General features: G+C 42.0%; 1 protein-coding gene across 4 annotated transcripts in view; it reads left to right on the top strand.

Moving 5' to 3' along the window:
- LOC109433478 (CTTNBP2 N-terminal-like protein) overlaps positions 1–12,940 on the top strand; it is a 37,879-nt gene extending 24,939 nt beyond the window's left edge. For 2 of the 4 annotated variants that reach the window (XM_029875785.2, XM_029875786.2), the window contains one exon: positions 3,080–12,940. In XM_029875785.2, coding sequence (XP_029731645.1) covers positions 3,080–3,733 — 654 coding nt within the window. In that variant the 3' untranslated portion in view covers positions 3,734–12,940. The remainder of the gene's footprint in view (positions 1–3,079) is intronic. The other 2 variants (XM_062856392.1, XM_029875787.2) reach the window with 2 other exon arrangements.
- Positions 12,941–14,321: the final 1,381 nt, after the last annotated feature.

Below are 14,321 nucleotides of genomic sequence, written 5' to 3'. Positions count from 1 at the left end.
AGGACATAGCTCAAAATTTCTAGAGCACCGTTTTTTAGAACCGTTTAACGGATATGGCTGAAAATACATCATGCTGGTTGCTCAGTGAGTATCAACAGGGTGATGCATTTTCATCCAAATCCATTTAACGGTTCTAAAAAACGGTGCTCTAGAAAATTTGAGCTATGTCCTCCAAATACCTTGTCCGTAAAGGCAATTTTATTACTATTTTGTATTCGACTATTTTATGTGAACCTCTCGAGTCTCGAACCTTCACTCGATCGCACAATGGTTCTAACATTACATGGTGGCTCCATAGAGGATCTGATACGTACACACGGAAACTACTCTGCAAGCAAGGATTTCTGTCAGATTCGATTCATATTCTGACGGATGTGCTCATTCTGCGAATGGAGTGACGTGAGTCTTGTATCGAGATGAGAAAACTAGACTCGAATGAAGTGATTGTCCATTTGATTTACACGGCAAGTCACTTCATTCGAGTCCAGTTTTCTCATCTCGATATACGATTCCGACTTTTGCCACGACACTCCATTCGCAGAATGAGCACATCCGTCAGAATATGAATCGATTCTAAGAGAAATCCCTGTTTGCAGAGTAGTTTGTTTAATATCCTCTCTGGAGCCACCATAAGAGGGGTGTTGGGCGGTAAGCGAATGTAGATTTCGTGAACTCTTTATTCCAATTTACACGGTAGGAACGGTTACAAAATTCCTGCAAGTTTACGATTTGCATTAATAATTACGTTTGGTAGTCTTAGTTACCTAACTCACTTTTGGTGATTCGCTATTGCCACCGTGATTATTTAGGAGCTGAGATACACTGACAATTAGTGCCTAATTAATAGAAATAGTATAAGGTTCAATAGCATATAGCGTATAAATTAAGACAATCTCACCACAGTTTGCTTGAGGATGATTGGTAGATAGATTCCAAGACTCTCGGGAAATGTAACTACACGCACCTATTTGTTGTGAATGTTTGTATAGTTTAAGTAATTGCATGTTCTGTTTAAGCTAACTAAGCGCATGTTCTCACCTTGTAGGTTTAGGTAAAAAAAAATACTGTTTCAGTAAGAATGGAGTGAATGAACACTAGGTAATAAGATTTCACTGTAAATAGCATAATATAGGTTTATCAATAACACTAATTAGGCACAAACCCCAATATTCAATTAATTCAATATTACCTAGTTTTAGATTATTTAAGAATTAGGGTTTAGAGAACTAGCATTTGAAGTAGCGATAAGAATCAGCTTTAGATTAATTTCATTTTTCCTAGCAATGAATATCGGCACTGTATCTTCACCAATGGCTGTTTTGTTTGTGTTCAATTTATCTGTCCATTCTTCTCATCTCGGATGCACGACCGTCCGCATTATCGACGATCCTCTCTGTGCGGATTGGGTGTGAACACGTTTGTTTAGAAATGGGGACGTTGGGGCTCGTCAGATCTCTGGACGTGGCGGAATCAACAAGGGGCTTGATGGTCTAGTGGCTACCGCTTCTGATTTATATGCAGAAGGTCCTGGGTTCACTCCCTGGCCCGTCCCTTTCCTCCTACTTTGTATCTTTCTATATACTTTCTCTCTGCTCTCTACATATACAACTCATGTATATAAACATGTTCATAGCCATCGCTAGAACAGAAACGGGTTGAAAAAGCCGTTTCCCTTCCTTCCTTCTAAACTTTCACAGCACAGTGTCACAATCCTATTAGAAAATACCTACAAGTTATGCAATCAAGCGAACTGTGCCACACATCTTCAAAATAATAAAAACACACAATTCTATTACCTTCCCCTGGTATCCACACACCAATGTGTGAACCTTCTGCCAACCAATTGCCACCAACACTCCAACATCCGCATGAATTTGTGCTGGCGCAGAGGTATATTCGGCCAGATGTGGATACAAACGATTGCAATCATCACTTCCTTACCCCTTCCCCACATTGACCTGCAACCTGACGTGGCAGGCGCCATTGTCGCCTAAAAATAGAAGATCACCAACGCTCACACACTGAAGATGCCTGCTAGTCCCCGGCAGTTATCTCATTGGTCCTTGTGTGAGTGAGCTGGTCTGGCGATACTGGAGTAGCATCCACGGGCGGTCAATCAAGCTCAAGCTATCCTCTCTGGAGCCACCATGTTATGTTAGAACCATTGCGCGATCGAGTGAAGGTTCGAGAATTGATGCGATCGTCCCATAGTTTGGCAATTGAGCCTTCTAAAACTGAAGCTTTCTATCAAAGCGCCCTCAAACAAGTTGGCTAGTTCATAAATTATCATTTTATTCGAATTCAGTTCAAACTTAATTAGATATTCTCGGAGATGAACCAGCCCCTGGCTGAAAATCTCGATAATAAAGATAATAATAATAATTAGATATTCAACTTATCGAAACGGAATGTAGTTACATATAATGAATAATGACAAGTTCAGCGACTTTTCTTAGCAGTGAATAAGTTTTGTTTGTTACTACCAAGTTTTCCTTCTTCTCATGTTTTATTTTTAAACAGGGGTTGCTATTTGCGCATTTTGAATATGTATGAAGCTGAAGTTTAGTTTCTAGCTTCATAAGCTTTCGAAAAACACAAACCCCAACTCAATCATCAGTGTCGTTTTTTTTTTGTTCACTTAGGTTTATCATGTAAGAGTGGTAAAACAGTATACATGACTTATCTGATGACGGAGCACAAGTGAATGCTTGCTTTTTCAACCCGTTGTTGCGATGTAGGCAGCTCACCGGCTATTGATAGTGATAGCTAATTTTGTTTTCTCTGTTTCGTTTCCATTTACCGAACATTCTTGTAACAATCGTACACGAAAACGAACAAAACTGCAAATTTCTACCATGCAAAAATGTGCTTTCCTAGAAAAAAATACCTTAATATGAGGATTGCAGCGTAAATTAAGCCTTCCTTCTTAAAAGCAAACAACAACCAAAGCAAAACAAACAAAAAAGAAATCATTTCATTCAATTTCATTAAAAACTTCGACACCGCAAATCTCTTGTCTCTTCCACCATCTGTGAATATAAACCCAATATTGTGGATCGCATCAACCTGCCGCCAACAGATGGCCACCGTCCGAAAAGCGTCAGCATCGCCTGCAGGAAGTCCATCCGGTCTCATCGTGGGAGGAACCACCGCAACCATCAAGAAGACAATAATTCCCTCGGTGGGAGGGCGTGGTGTGCCGCCTCCGATCCCGCCCAACAAACCGCAGATACCGCCGAAGCTGTCCGGAACGTCGGCCGCTGCTGCCGTTGCCGCCGCCGCCATATCATCCCGTATACCATTTCTGAGCAATAGCAATCACACCAACAGTAGTATCAGTTTAGCCAATAGCAGTAGTACTAGTAGTAATAGTAGTGTCATCGGTTCATCATCGATACCATCGCCATCATCCGTGTCCTCACCATTGTCATCACTATCATCACCGTCACCGTCCTCGGCATCTCCTTCCTCAACTACGCTAGCTAGCAGTGCTTCCGTGACAGCCAGTGTCAGTGGATCGGTACCGCTCACAAATAATCTTATCGCATCTTCAACAGTTGCCAACAACAATGCCGCTGGAGTCTCAGCATCACAGGCATCAGCCGCCACCGCCGCCGCCACAGCAGCCACAGCCGCCCCATCACAAAATTCTGCGGCGTCAGTCGCATCTGCATCCGTTTCAACCGCAGCAGAAATACTGACAAACATCGGTTGCGAAGGTGGGATAGTGTAAACCAAATCACCGCAACCCCACAAAATCCCACAATTGCTAATCCCATTGCTTTCGATTTAGTTACTAACACACCCGTACATCACCCTTACTAGTTATGGCCACCATCACCATCTTCGATCAGTACGATCAGAACTCCCCCCCCCCTCCATCTCACCACACTAACACCCATTACCACAATCGCGCGTATCCGAATGGGCTGCGGGGTCGTAGTTACTACTATCACAAACAAACTAGTCATTCGCGCAGTAGCGAACCGCGACGGCTGCATCCCACACTGCGAGATCCGCCTGGAGTTTGGAGGAGGCTGACAAACACGCAACGCTAGGTAAATACCCCCACTTTAGTACTTTGTGAAACACTTACATATTATTGACGCGCGCACACGTACACACCCAAAGGCTGAAAAGGCCTTCGTCGAACAGTATAGGTAGTTTGTTGGTTCATTGGTTGATGTCGTGAAAATCTGGTTTGCTAAAGGCGTTATGCCCCGTGTCAGGGAGTTCTGAATGCTCTCCGTGGTACTCCGTGGTCGTTGCTACCTAAGTCTCACAATGAAAGCTGTGAATCGATGTGAGCTTGAGATGTTCTAGGGATGCGAACGGATACCATTCTATGGTATGCTGCATCCGTCTGATTCCGTTTTGACTCTTAAACGATGCACCACGTGATGTGCAGAATTCTCCTCTCTGGAGCCACCATGTAATGTTAGGGCCATCGTGCGATCAAGCAAAGGTTCGAGGTTTTGCAATTGAATTTGCAGTGCACTGCCCCCACTCGCATAACAGTCCCAACTTTGCTGGGTTTCCTATTCATATGGAACTTTTATGGGAGCGACAGCAGTGTACATGTTTGAAAACACACTTGTTTAGTTGGGTGTCCGAATTAGAAAGAATTTATTCATTTGAAAAGTTACTAAATTGAATTAACTTTTCGTTCACCGAGAAATATCAACAATAAAGAGATATACTCGTTAACGGTGATTAAACCCATCAAGCAAATCAAGTGAATTAACTTTTGTCTGATTTCTTCGTGTCGTGAATGTACAGTCCGATAGTTCGGTATATACACTGGAACACTATCGTTCAGGGGAATATGTTGTGAACACAAATTATTGGTTGATAAAATAGTACCAAAAGTTTCAACTATTTCAGAGTGAATTCCGGTGATATTGCATTTGTCATTTTGATTTACCAATTCTGTGCGCTTAAAATTTCCAGATTTTATCAGTGAAATTTCTACACCAGAGTCAATCAAAGTGTGCAAATTCTCTCAGCAGCGTCCAAATTCAAAATTACGAAATTACTGTAAGTTGTGTGAATTGTAAATACTTTATGTGTACTTTAATTAGTTTCTTGGCATCAGTTAAGACAGTGGTAGTTGATTGACTTGCTGCTGTTATTGATTCGGTTGCTGAAACCCCAACGAGTTTTGTTGATTGTTGTGCGGCGAAGAACCTGGTGAATTTTGGGAATTTTCAGGGTTATAAAATACTCTAGACATTGAATGTCCTCTATTGTTGCCTCTAAACGAGTTTTGAAAATTTTGTCGGAAATATTGTTGTTCAGCATAGCGTGCTCTAAAACTTCCACTTTGCCATTTTGGCCGTTGCGCTATAATTGGTAAGTATACTTTTTTCCATCTGTCCCAGAAGTACTTTCCGTAATATTGTGCTAGTCGCCAGTGTTTCCGCTCGAGTTTATAACTCTCGAACATAGATGGCACGGATACTTAACCCGCCCTTCCTATTAAGATGTGGAACGGGCTTAGTACTTCATCGTCTTCGCAGTCTATGTGTTAGCAGGTGTGAGTTAAGATAGAACTCTGCTTGGATTAGCGCACCTCTCAGTACCTCGACATTTGGTGCTGAGTGATCTTTTCGTGATGTTATCGTTTCCATGAGACTGTTTTTGACAATCCTGATCAGTCTTTCCCATGCGCCTCCGAAATGTGGAGCTTTTAGGGAATTGAAATGCCATTCGTGCCCCGCTTCCATTTTGGAATTTATCTGGTCTACCTGACTGCGTAGTTCTCGTTCTGCTCCTATGAAGTTTGTTCCGTTATCGCTGTATAAGTGCGATACTTTACCTCTTCGGGTTTGAAAATTCACGAAGCACAATAAAAATGCGTCTGTGTCCAACTTCGACGCCAGTTCGATGTGTACGGCTCTTGTAGTCATACAGGTGAAGATTGCGCCCCAGCGTTTTTCCTTGGATCTGTTTACTGTGACCTCAAATGGTTCGAAATAGTCTACCCCAGTATCTTTGATTAAAGGGATAGACGTAGGTGTCTGTTCTGCACTTCGGGAGTGCGGCCATTATTGGTATTTTTGGCTTGGTAATTACGTTCATACACTGTCGCGTTATGTGGTTGGAAGGATCCAGCAGGAATCTCGAAGAGAGTTAACTAACATCCCTCCCCCCCCTTCCGCCCTATGGATGTGGTGAGAGACAACAAAAGGAATCACTTACCCCAAGGATTGTTCTTCCGGAGGCTTTACTCCCTTACGTGTTGTGGGTCGGTGGATCAAGCCCCAACATAATATTTGTTCTTTTAATGTAGTACTTATGGATTTTTTAAAATATTTATGCAATTTCTCCAATCGTCCATAATCGTTCATTTATAGAATCTTACTCAATTGTCAAAATAACATACAAAAAAAAGTAAAATGTAAGGTAAAGGTTATATACATAGAGCTTATTGGTTTTTCTTAAATACGATACTCCTTTTTGCGAGGTAAAGTGTAGAAATGTCTCTCATCGTTCTGCTACGCCTGCGTTAATCGGGTCGGTCGGTCATTGTCGCTTGCTGTCGTTGAAACTAAACACCATGTTTGTCTTCCTCGACGTTCCACTCGGGTTGCAATTATGCAACTTGTCTTCGCTGTTAGATTTCGTTTATTTTCATTCAAACTGTTTACCTCTTCCTTAGGTGAGGTAGTGACCTTTCAAAAACATGGATTGAGTAGTGGACAGCTGTTCGCGTGCTGCCAGTATCACTGTTTGTTGTACCGCTTTTATTTGTTCGCATTTGATTCTACACTTGGCGCATATTTGCCAAAGTCACCTTGATCGGTTTACTGCTACTTCGAAAGGACCAAAGTAGTCTACTCCCGTATGGGTGAAAGGGTATATGAACGAGTCTGTTCGACACGATGGGAGCCATCATTGCTTTTGCATTGATGCAGTGTTGACAGCGCGCTTTCACATATTGAAGTGCCGCGCTTAGAACGACTATGAAGTACTTTTGCTGTAGAGCCGCTTGTACTGCCTTGTCAGCATGGTGGTTGAACATTTCGTGGTACCACTTCACGATGAGGTTAGTGCTATGGTGTCCCTTTGGTAAGATGATCGGTTTCCTTGTTGCTTTTGGAATATTTTCTGCGTATACCAGTCTACTATGGGAACGCATTACCCCTTGATCGTCAAGCTCGGGATTCAATTTAGAGAGCGGTCTAATCGTAGTTAATTCCTGGTTCTCTTATAAATCTTTCACCTTGTCCCGGTAAGTGTCACGCTGGGCCTTCTTGTATAGTATGTTTTCAGCCTTAATTCTTTCTGTCATGGTGAAAGCCTTTGTGGAGTTGGCTCGATTTATTCCGAATTGAATGATTTTGAGTATCATACAGATACGGAATAGAAGTTTCCACCAACATGAGAATCTTTCCTCTTGTACACAGTCCTTTTGTTGGCTATGAACTCCGACGAATTTCGCTTCTTCAGCTGTTTCGATAGACTCTGCTTGGGGCCAGTCCTTTTCTGGTAGTTTCAGGAATGGCGGTCCGGGGATCCACATGGATTCCTTCGTCGACGGTTTCGTGCCTTCGTCTGCGGTGTTATTAGCACTCGGAACCCATCTCCATTGATCCATAGTGGTTGAATCAAGGATTTTACCTGTTCGATGGGCCACAAACGGTTTATATTTTCTGTGCTCTGAGTTTATCCATGCTAGTACGGTTTTCGAGTCTGACCAATATGTTAATTTGGTAACCTTGAACCGTGTTTCCCTTTTTATAATGTCGGTCAGCCGTATTCCCAATAATGCTGCTTGCAACTCCAGGCGTGGAATGGATAGTGCCTTAATCGGTGCGACTCTTGACTTCGCAGCGACTAAGCGTACGGATGGTGTTCCTCCAGTGGAGCTTCTGTAGTATACAACTGCTGCGAAGGCTTTTTCTGAAGCGTCGACAAACGTGTGTAGTTCTACGTGTGATCCTGTATTTTCTAATATCCATCTCGGAATTCTGACGTGATTCGATGCTTCAATTTGCTCCAGCCAATTCTCCAAGACTTGTTGCTGCCTTTTAGATATTGATTTATCCCACACAGACGTTTCCTTATGTAGGTCTTGATGCAGCATTTTTCCGTGTATTGTAATATAAGATATTAGACCTAACGGATCAAATACGCTCATAACAAACGAGAGTACTTCTCTTTTCGGTGGTTGTCTTATCTTACAATACACCTCTTTAGGCAGTCTCTCGAGTTTCACTTGAAATCCAATGCTGTCTTTGTTGGTGTTCCAGTATACCCCAAGTATCTTTTCGGATACGTCCTCCGATACGGTGAGCTATAAATGGTTTATATTTTCGATGCTCGGAGTTGATCCATGAGATGACCGTTCTGGAGTCCGTCCAAAACGTAGATCCTATGATTTTCGTTTCTTGCCTGACTGTATCTGCTAATCTTACCCCTAGTAGCGCTGCTTGTAGCTCGAGCCGCGGAATTGATAGCGGTTTGATGGGTGCTACTCGCGATTTCGCTGCCATGATTCTCACACATAGATTTTGTTGTGTATTACTTCTTGCGTATACGATTGCTGCAAAGGCCTTATCCGATGCGTCGACGAAGGTGTGGAGTTCTATGTGCGTGCCTACGTCCTACGTCATTACCCATCGAGGAATTCGTATGTTGCTCGCAGTTTGTACTTTCTCCACCCATGAGTTCCATATCTTTTGCGCTCTTTCGGAGATAGGTGTGTCCCAGTCCTTCGTTTCCTTATGCAGTTCCTGTATTAAGATTTTACCTTGGATCGTTACGTTCGATATTAGCCCTAGCAGGTCGAAGACGCTCATGACGAAGGAGAGTATTTCGCGTTTGCTAGGGTTTCTGATTTTGCAGAGTACTTCTTTAGATAATTTTTCTAGGTTCACCTGATACCCGATCGTATCCTTGTTGGTGTTCCAGTAGACTCCGAGTATCTTCTCGGATTCGTCATATTTGTCATTAAGATACTTCTTCGTATCTATCTCTCTTCTGTTTTTTTGGAATCGTCTCTAGTAACATTTTGTCATTACAGCAAAACTTCGTAATGAAGAAACCCCCTCCTTCGTGAGCCTTAATGACCTGAGCGACGGTGTCCTTGGCCTCCTCCAAGGAATTGAAACTATCGTCGTAGTCGTCTACGTAGTGCTGGTTTATTGGTCTTTTTGCATTGTGGTTCTTGGCTGCTTGGGCGCATGACGGTGAACATGTCGAACCGAATGTCATTACTTGCACGACGTATATGTCCGGGAATCTCTGTTCGCAGTTGCGCCATAAGAATCGTTGAGCGTCCTGGTCTTTTTTTGCGTATTGCAAATCCCACCGCTGTCACCAACTGGAACAAGACCACCCCACTCACTTTCAAAATTGCAACCAAACTTCTTAATTCGAACTCGCTGTCTTAAAGATATGTCATCATTTCAATAGATTCACCAACACTTGTTAACACTACACCACTTTATTTTTTTTTGAACAAAATATAGTATTGTGTTATGTGACTCTTACATTTGCTCCTGGAAAAAAATATATGTGTTGGTTAGTCTTCTGATTTCTTACCCATATTTGTTCATTAACATCAACTGCACGATCGCTTCTTCTTCATCCTGTGTCCGTCGCATTTGACCTATCATCACTTTGTCTTCTCTCTTATGTGTCTGTTGCTTGTACTGCTGAATTTCAATTAATGCTTTTTTATGCGTCTTCTTCTGTAGATGAACAAATAGTTTATTAAAGTTTTATTTTTTTTTCAGGAGTACTCTAAGAATCCTTTGACGATCCGACCATTTTATATTTTCCGTGAAATGGTGTTAAAGTTTAAGGCTCATAAGAACAATTTTAGAACAATTTTAAGGCTGTTACAAAAGTGTCGATTTCGTTGAACCAAATTCACGTAACGCCATTTTTTTCTACTATTCACACTCATTATTTTTATTCATATTAGTTTGTGTTACATTTCAAAAGAAAAAGAAGAAAGAGACTTACCCTTACTTATTGTAAGAACGTGTATCCTTTTCACCTCACACTGCAACACCAAAAGAAATACACATTTATCCCTCTACTACTTATCGGCACGATTGCGACACAAGATCTAAAAAACACAAATATTTCAGAAAAAACTTCGTTCATTTCTAACGAAAAGAAAACACGAATTTGTCAAAAGATAATTAGAAATTTATTTAAGATAAATTTCTATTTCTATAGATGATCCTACTCCAGATCCTCAGCCCGGTTGTAATCATAATAGTATATTTCGCCATCCTGGTGGTGGTCCACCACACGGAGCACGCCTCGGTCCCATCGAAGGACCTGCTTAACTTCTGAGCATTCTGTAAGTTGCATGCACAAATAAAGACGATGTGACATTGTGACATTCCTAGAGAAGAAAAAGGAAAATAAATCAGATAAAAAAAAAAAACCAAAAGTTTACTAATTTTTCTAGCTGAATTACACTTACCATGTTTCTTTCTCCAGTATCCTATAGCACTGAAAGTCGAAAACAGAATGAAGCAGATATTTGTTTCCTCTTCTTTCGGCTATCACGGATAAGGAAAGAGAACACTGAATTGACTAAACTAAATGACTGTGATGTAGTCCTACCATTATCCCTGGTCTCATGTTATTGCAACTATCTAACGGTAGTCCTCTTAAGTGAGGATAGCGTTCGCATAATTCTTGGTAATTTCTCGATTATTTTGGTAGCATTAAGTTTTCAATTGTCCTAACGTCTCTCAGCACATGGCTGCTTTTTGTATCTCCTCCAATGACTACGTCGACGCTTCGACTGAAGTTATGCTCTGTTGTAACCTCTTGTATCCAATTGAGTTGAAAAGGTATTGATTTTCCGACTAGCTTCAGTTCTCTAGCGATATTTGCTTCTAGTAGAGTTAGCGACGAACCGGGATCTAGGAAGGCGTAAGTTCTTACGACTTTGTCTTTGTTTCGTAATGTCACGGGTAATACCTGGTAATGTACCGTTACCGGTTTCGCGTTGTCGTTATGATTATTCACTGATTGTTGTTCAATCGTCACTTCTTCTGTTGGAGGGTGGAGCAATCGGTGATGCCTTCTTGCACATCCCCTAATGCCGCATCTCTTGACCTTGGTACATTTAAACATGTTATGACTCGTGCCTAGGCAGCTGAAGCATAGGCGTTCCAATTGGGCTATTTTTTGCCTTTCCTCAACTGTACTTACTGTATTTCAATTTGTTGAGCAAAGTGTTTCTTAGACAGTGCCTGTTTGGCGCCTTTTTCAAATTATTTAATGTTCTATTAAGCTCCTGAATCCAATTTTGAATTTTTAAAGTAGCTTCATCCATCATACGATAGATCATACGCTATCATATGATAGATCATGCGCTTGTCCTTGCGGGTTTACTTTTGTTTTCCTTCAGATGTCCACTCCGAGCCTACTAACGACGAGTATTTAAATTCTTTATATACTCATTGACGACTACTCTTCCGTCGACGTCACTCAATCCGAACGTGTCCATGTTGATCCATTCCGGGCGGCCGTAACGATATTGCGTGTTGATCGTGGGCTATACAGCCGGGTGGTATCAAAACTCGAAACGGTAGATGTAGCTACGCGGTAGGTTAACGTACTCTACGCGAGGCTTGAACACTGCGACAGCTGTGACTCTAAGCGAAATCAGCTGGGTGTAGCATCTAGCAGATACTATTTCTTGGGTGGGTCGGAGATTACGGGGCAGTTGGTCGTCGTTAGCAACGACATATCCTAGCTGTGTTTGAGATCCGACTTCGGTTTCCACGGGTCCGATAACCGATGGTATCTTCGCATCTGCAACCTTGGTTGAGATATGGCGGAGTAAATCGATGCAAAAGGGAATCCCGTTAAAGTTCCGTCCAAACACAATGTTGTCCAAATCTTGGACATCCGCGTCGTAGCCAGCTTGTATTCCTAATTCAGCGTAAATGTTTCGAATCTCTGGTGTAATGGGCATAGTTCTTGGTACGTATCCAAGTAGTGAACGAGTGGGCTGGGTAGCGCCACATCTCGACACCCTGTGGGTTGGCTACCTCATAAAGCACGGAGAAGGCGGCCACACCTGGAAACGGTATACTACCATAGATATGGTGCGTGTCTGCGGTGATAGCGCCAAAGAATCCGGCAATATCATTGACGATGTTAGCGTCTAATTCCGGGACGCTGACGTGCCATTTTCGAGAGTTGGGATCCCTAACAGGTCCGATCGCGGATAGGTACACGGCGATCGCCTTCGGGATACAAATTCCGGTGGGCATGTGCGACTTGAATTCGATGTATGCGGTCATCGGGATCTCGTTCTGAAGAAAGCGTATGAAATACAGTCTCTCTCATAGCAACATCGTACAGTAATAGGTCCACATGGCCTCTGTTACACTCCGAATCCAATATCTATTTTGTGACATCATATCTCGATAAATGGATTCGACAAGATCGAAATACCCAGAGTAGTTTAGGCGTAACTCTGGTACACGCTTGAGGAAGCCTAACGCAGCTAAATCAGCGACAGAAAAAGCGTCGATGTCACAGGGATCGTTTTTCGGTGTCGTAAAACTGGTCGATAGGTTTAAAAGCACAAAATTGGTTGCAGATAGATTTATGGCATAAACTGCCCTTGTGGTAGGCCTAAAAAAATTTAACTGGGGTTGGTCTGAATGATGAATTAACGGAGTGGGTTGCATATTGTTTTGAACTGGGGGAGAATTCTGTTGTTGATTAAATTGTTGAGGAATGTTTTGAGCTACATACATTCCATAATGAGGATTAGAGTGTCCTCTTTGAGCAAATTGTCCACGTTGATGATACGATCCTCTACCTTGATGGTAACCTCTGTTGGTGAAATTACCTCTTCCGTGGAAATTTCCACGAAAGTTTCCGTTCCTTTGGAAATTATTGTAACTTCCTCGATTGGGTACAAAATATCCACGACCATGTCCACGATTGTTAGAAAAATTTCCCCTACGATTAGGTTGTTGCATACTTCGTGCTGCAAACATTTGCGCACTTGGTGGTTTGTTTTCGCATGCATCATTTTCCAAAACTTTTTGAATAGCATCGGAAATGCTATCATATGTCCCAGCCTTAAGAATCATCCGTGTTTCACTGTTCTTTGTGCCATTAATTAATGACTCAACTCCTCTTTTCGTAGCCATTTTACTAGCGGTGTCTTGCGGAATTGCATCACGCAAGTATGCCGTTTGGAGTTCATTACATAATTTATCCACCTGATCGCAAAAATTGTTCAGGTCCCCGCCCTGTTTCAGGGTTTTTAATTTGGCGATAACACTGTCAGGTGAAACTTTAGATGCGCACCTTACTCGTATTGCGTCAAGCAATTGGTTCAACGACTGATTCGCTGCCAATGCTTGTCGTGCTTTACCAGTGAGGCGCGTTCTAACGAGTTGTAAAACTGTGTTTGACGCCGCAGTTTTTTGATCCGCTGTGCCTTTCTCGAAGGCTTAATTCACGGTGGTTTCAAATAGTGTTACTGCGTCGATAAATCCGTCTAAATTTGCTGTATTCCCGTCATAAATCGGGATCAAAGATGTTCCTAACTTGACATCCACAACTAACGCCATTTTTAATAGTCTATTTTTGAAAATAATTGCGGTTACCGTTGCCTTTAAGGATATGAGAGGATTTATCTATTAATTCTATAATCTTTTTAAAATATATTGTGCTTCTTCGGTAAGAACTCTAATGTTAACGTTATCGTGAAGGAAACAATATTGAGTTATTTCTGAAACTAGAAATTTAGATCTATTTTTGGTCCGTAATAATAAACGACTTGAAGATCTAGTTCCTACTTTTGATTTAAAGGTCATCGTAAATATTTTTAAGTTCTTGGTAATTACCTCTCATCATATCCGGTCCGCTATTAACGACTGCAATACAACTCACTCTGCTTCACTGTTGCGATTAATCTGCAACACATCGCGCCGTTGGCCGCTCCCTGTTGCCGGTTGGCCTGATGATGGGTCGCTCCAGGTTGCCGGTTAACTCTGGGGTTATGTTCACTGTTTATTCACTGCACTGCCGAGCTCATGTTACCGATTTCGTTAGGCAACTTTTTTCTGTTCCAGCTATTCGCGCACTAATCATTGCTATTTACCATTTTTAGTCTTTTTTTCAGGTTTCGCGCACAAATCATGCTGTGTGTAGCTTATATTCTGCTGTTATTCTCTTTAGTCAGAATTTCTCAAATGTTTACACGTTTTCAAGTCTACCGACGCTTTTCGCCGCTTTTATTGCGTTTTGACGGCTAAGCCGTTTAAGTTCTTTGTAGCACAATACGGTCACTTGAATTGCAACAAGCACAAGTA

This window comes from Aedes albopictus, chromosome 3, assembly GCF_035046485.1.
Source record: "Aedes albopictus strain Foshan chromosome 3, AalbF5, whole genome shotgun sequence".
NCBI lineage: Eukaryota > Metazoa > Arthropoda > Insecta > Diptera > Culicidae > Aedes > Aedes albopictus.
This window is presented reverse-complemented; position numbering and strand designations above follow the sequence as displayed.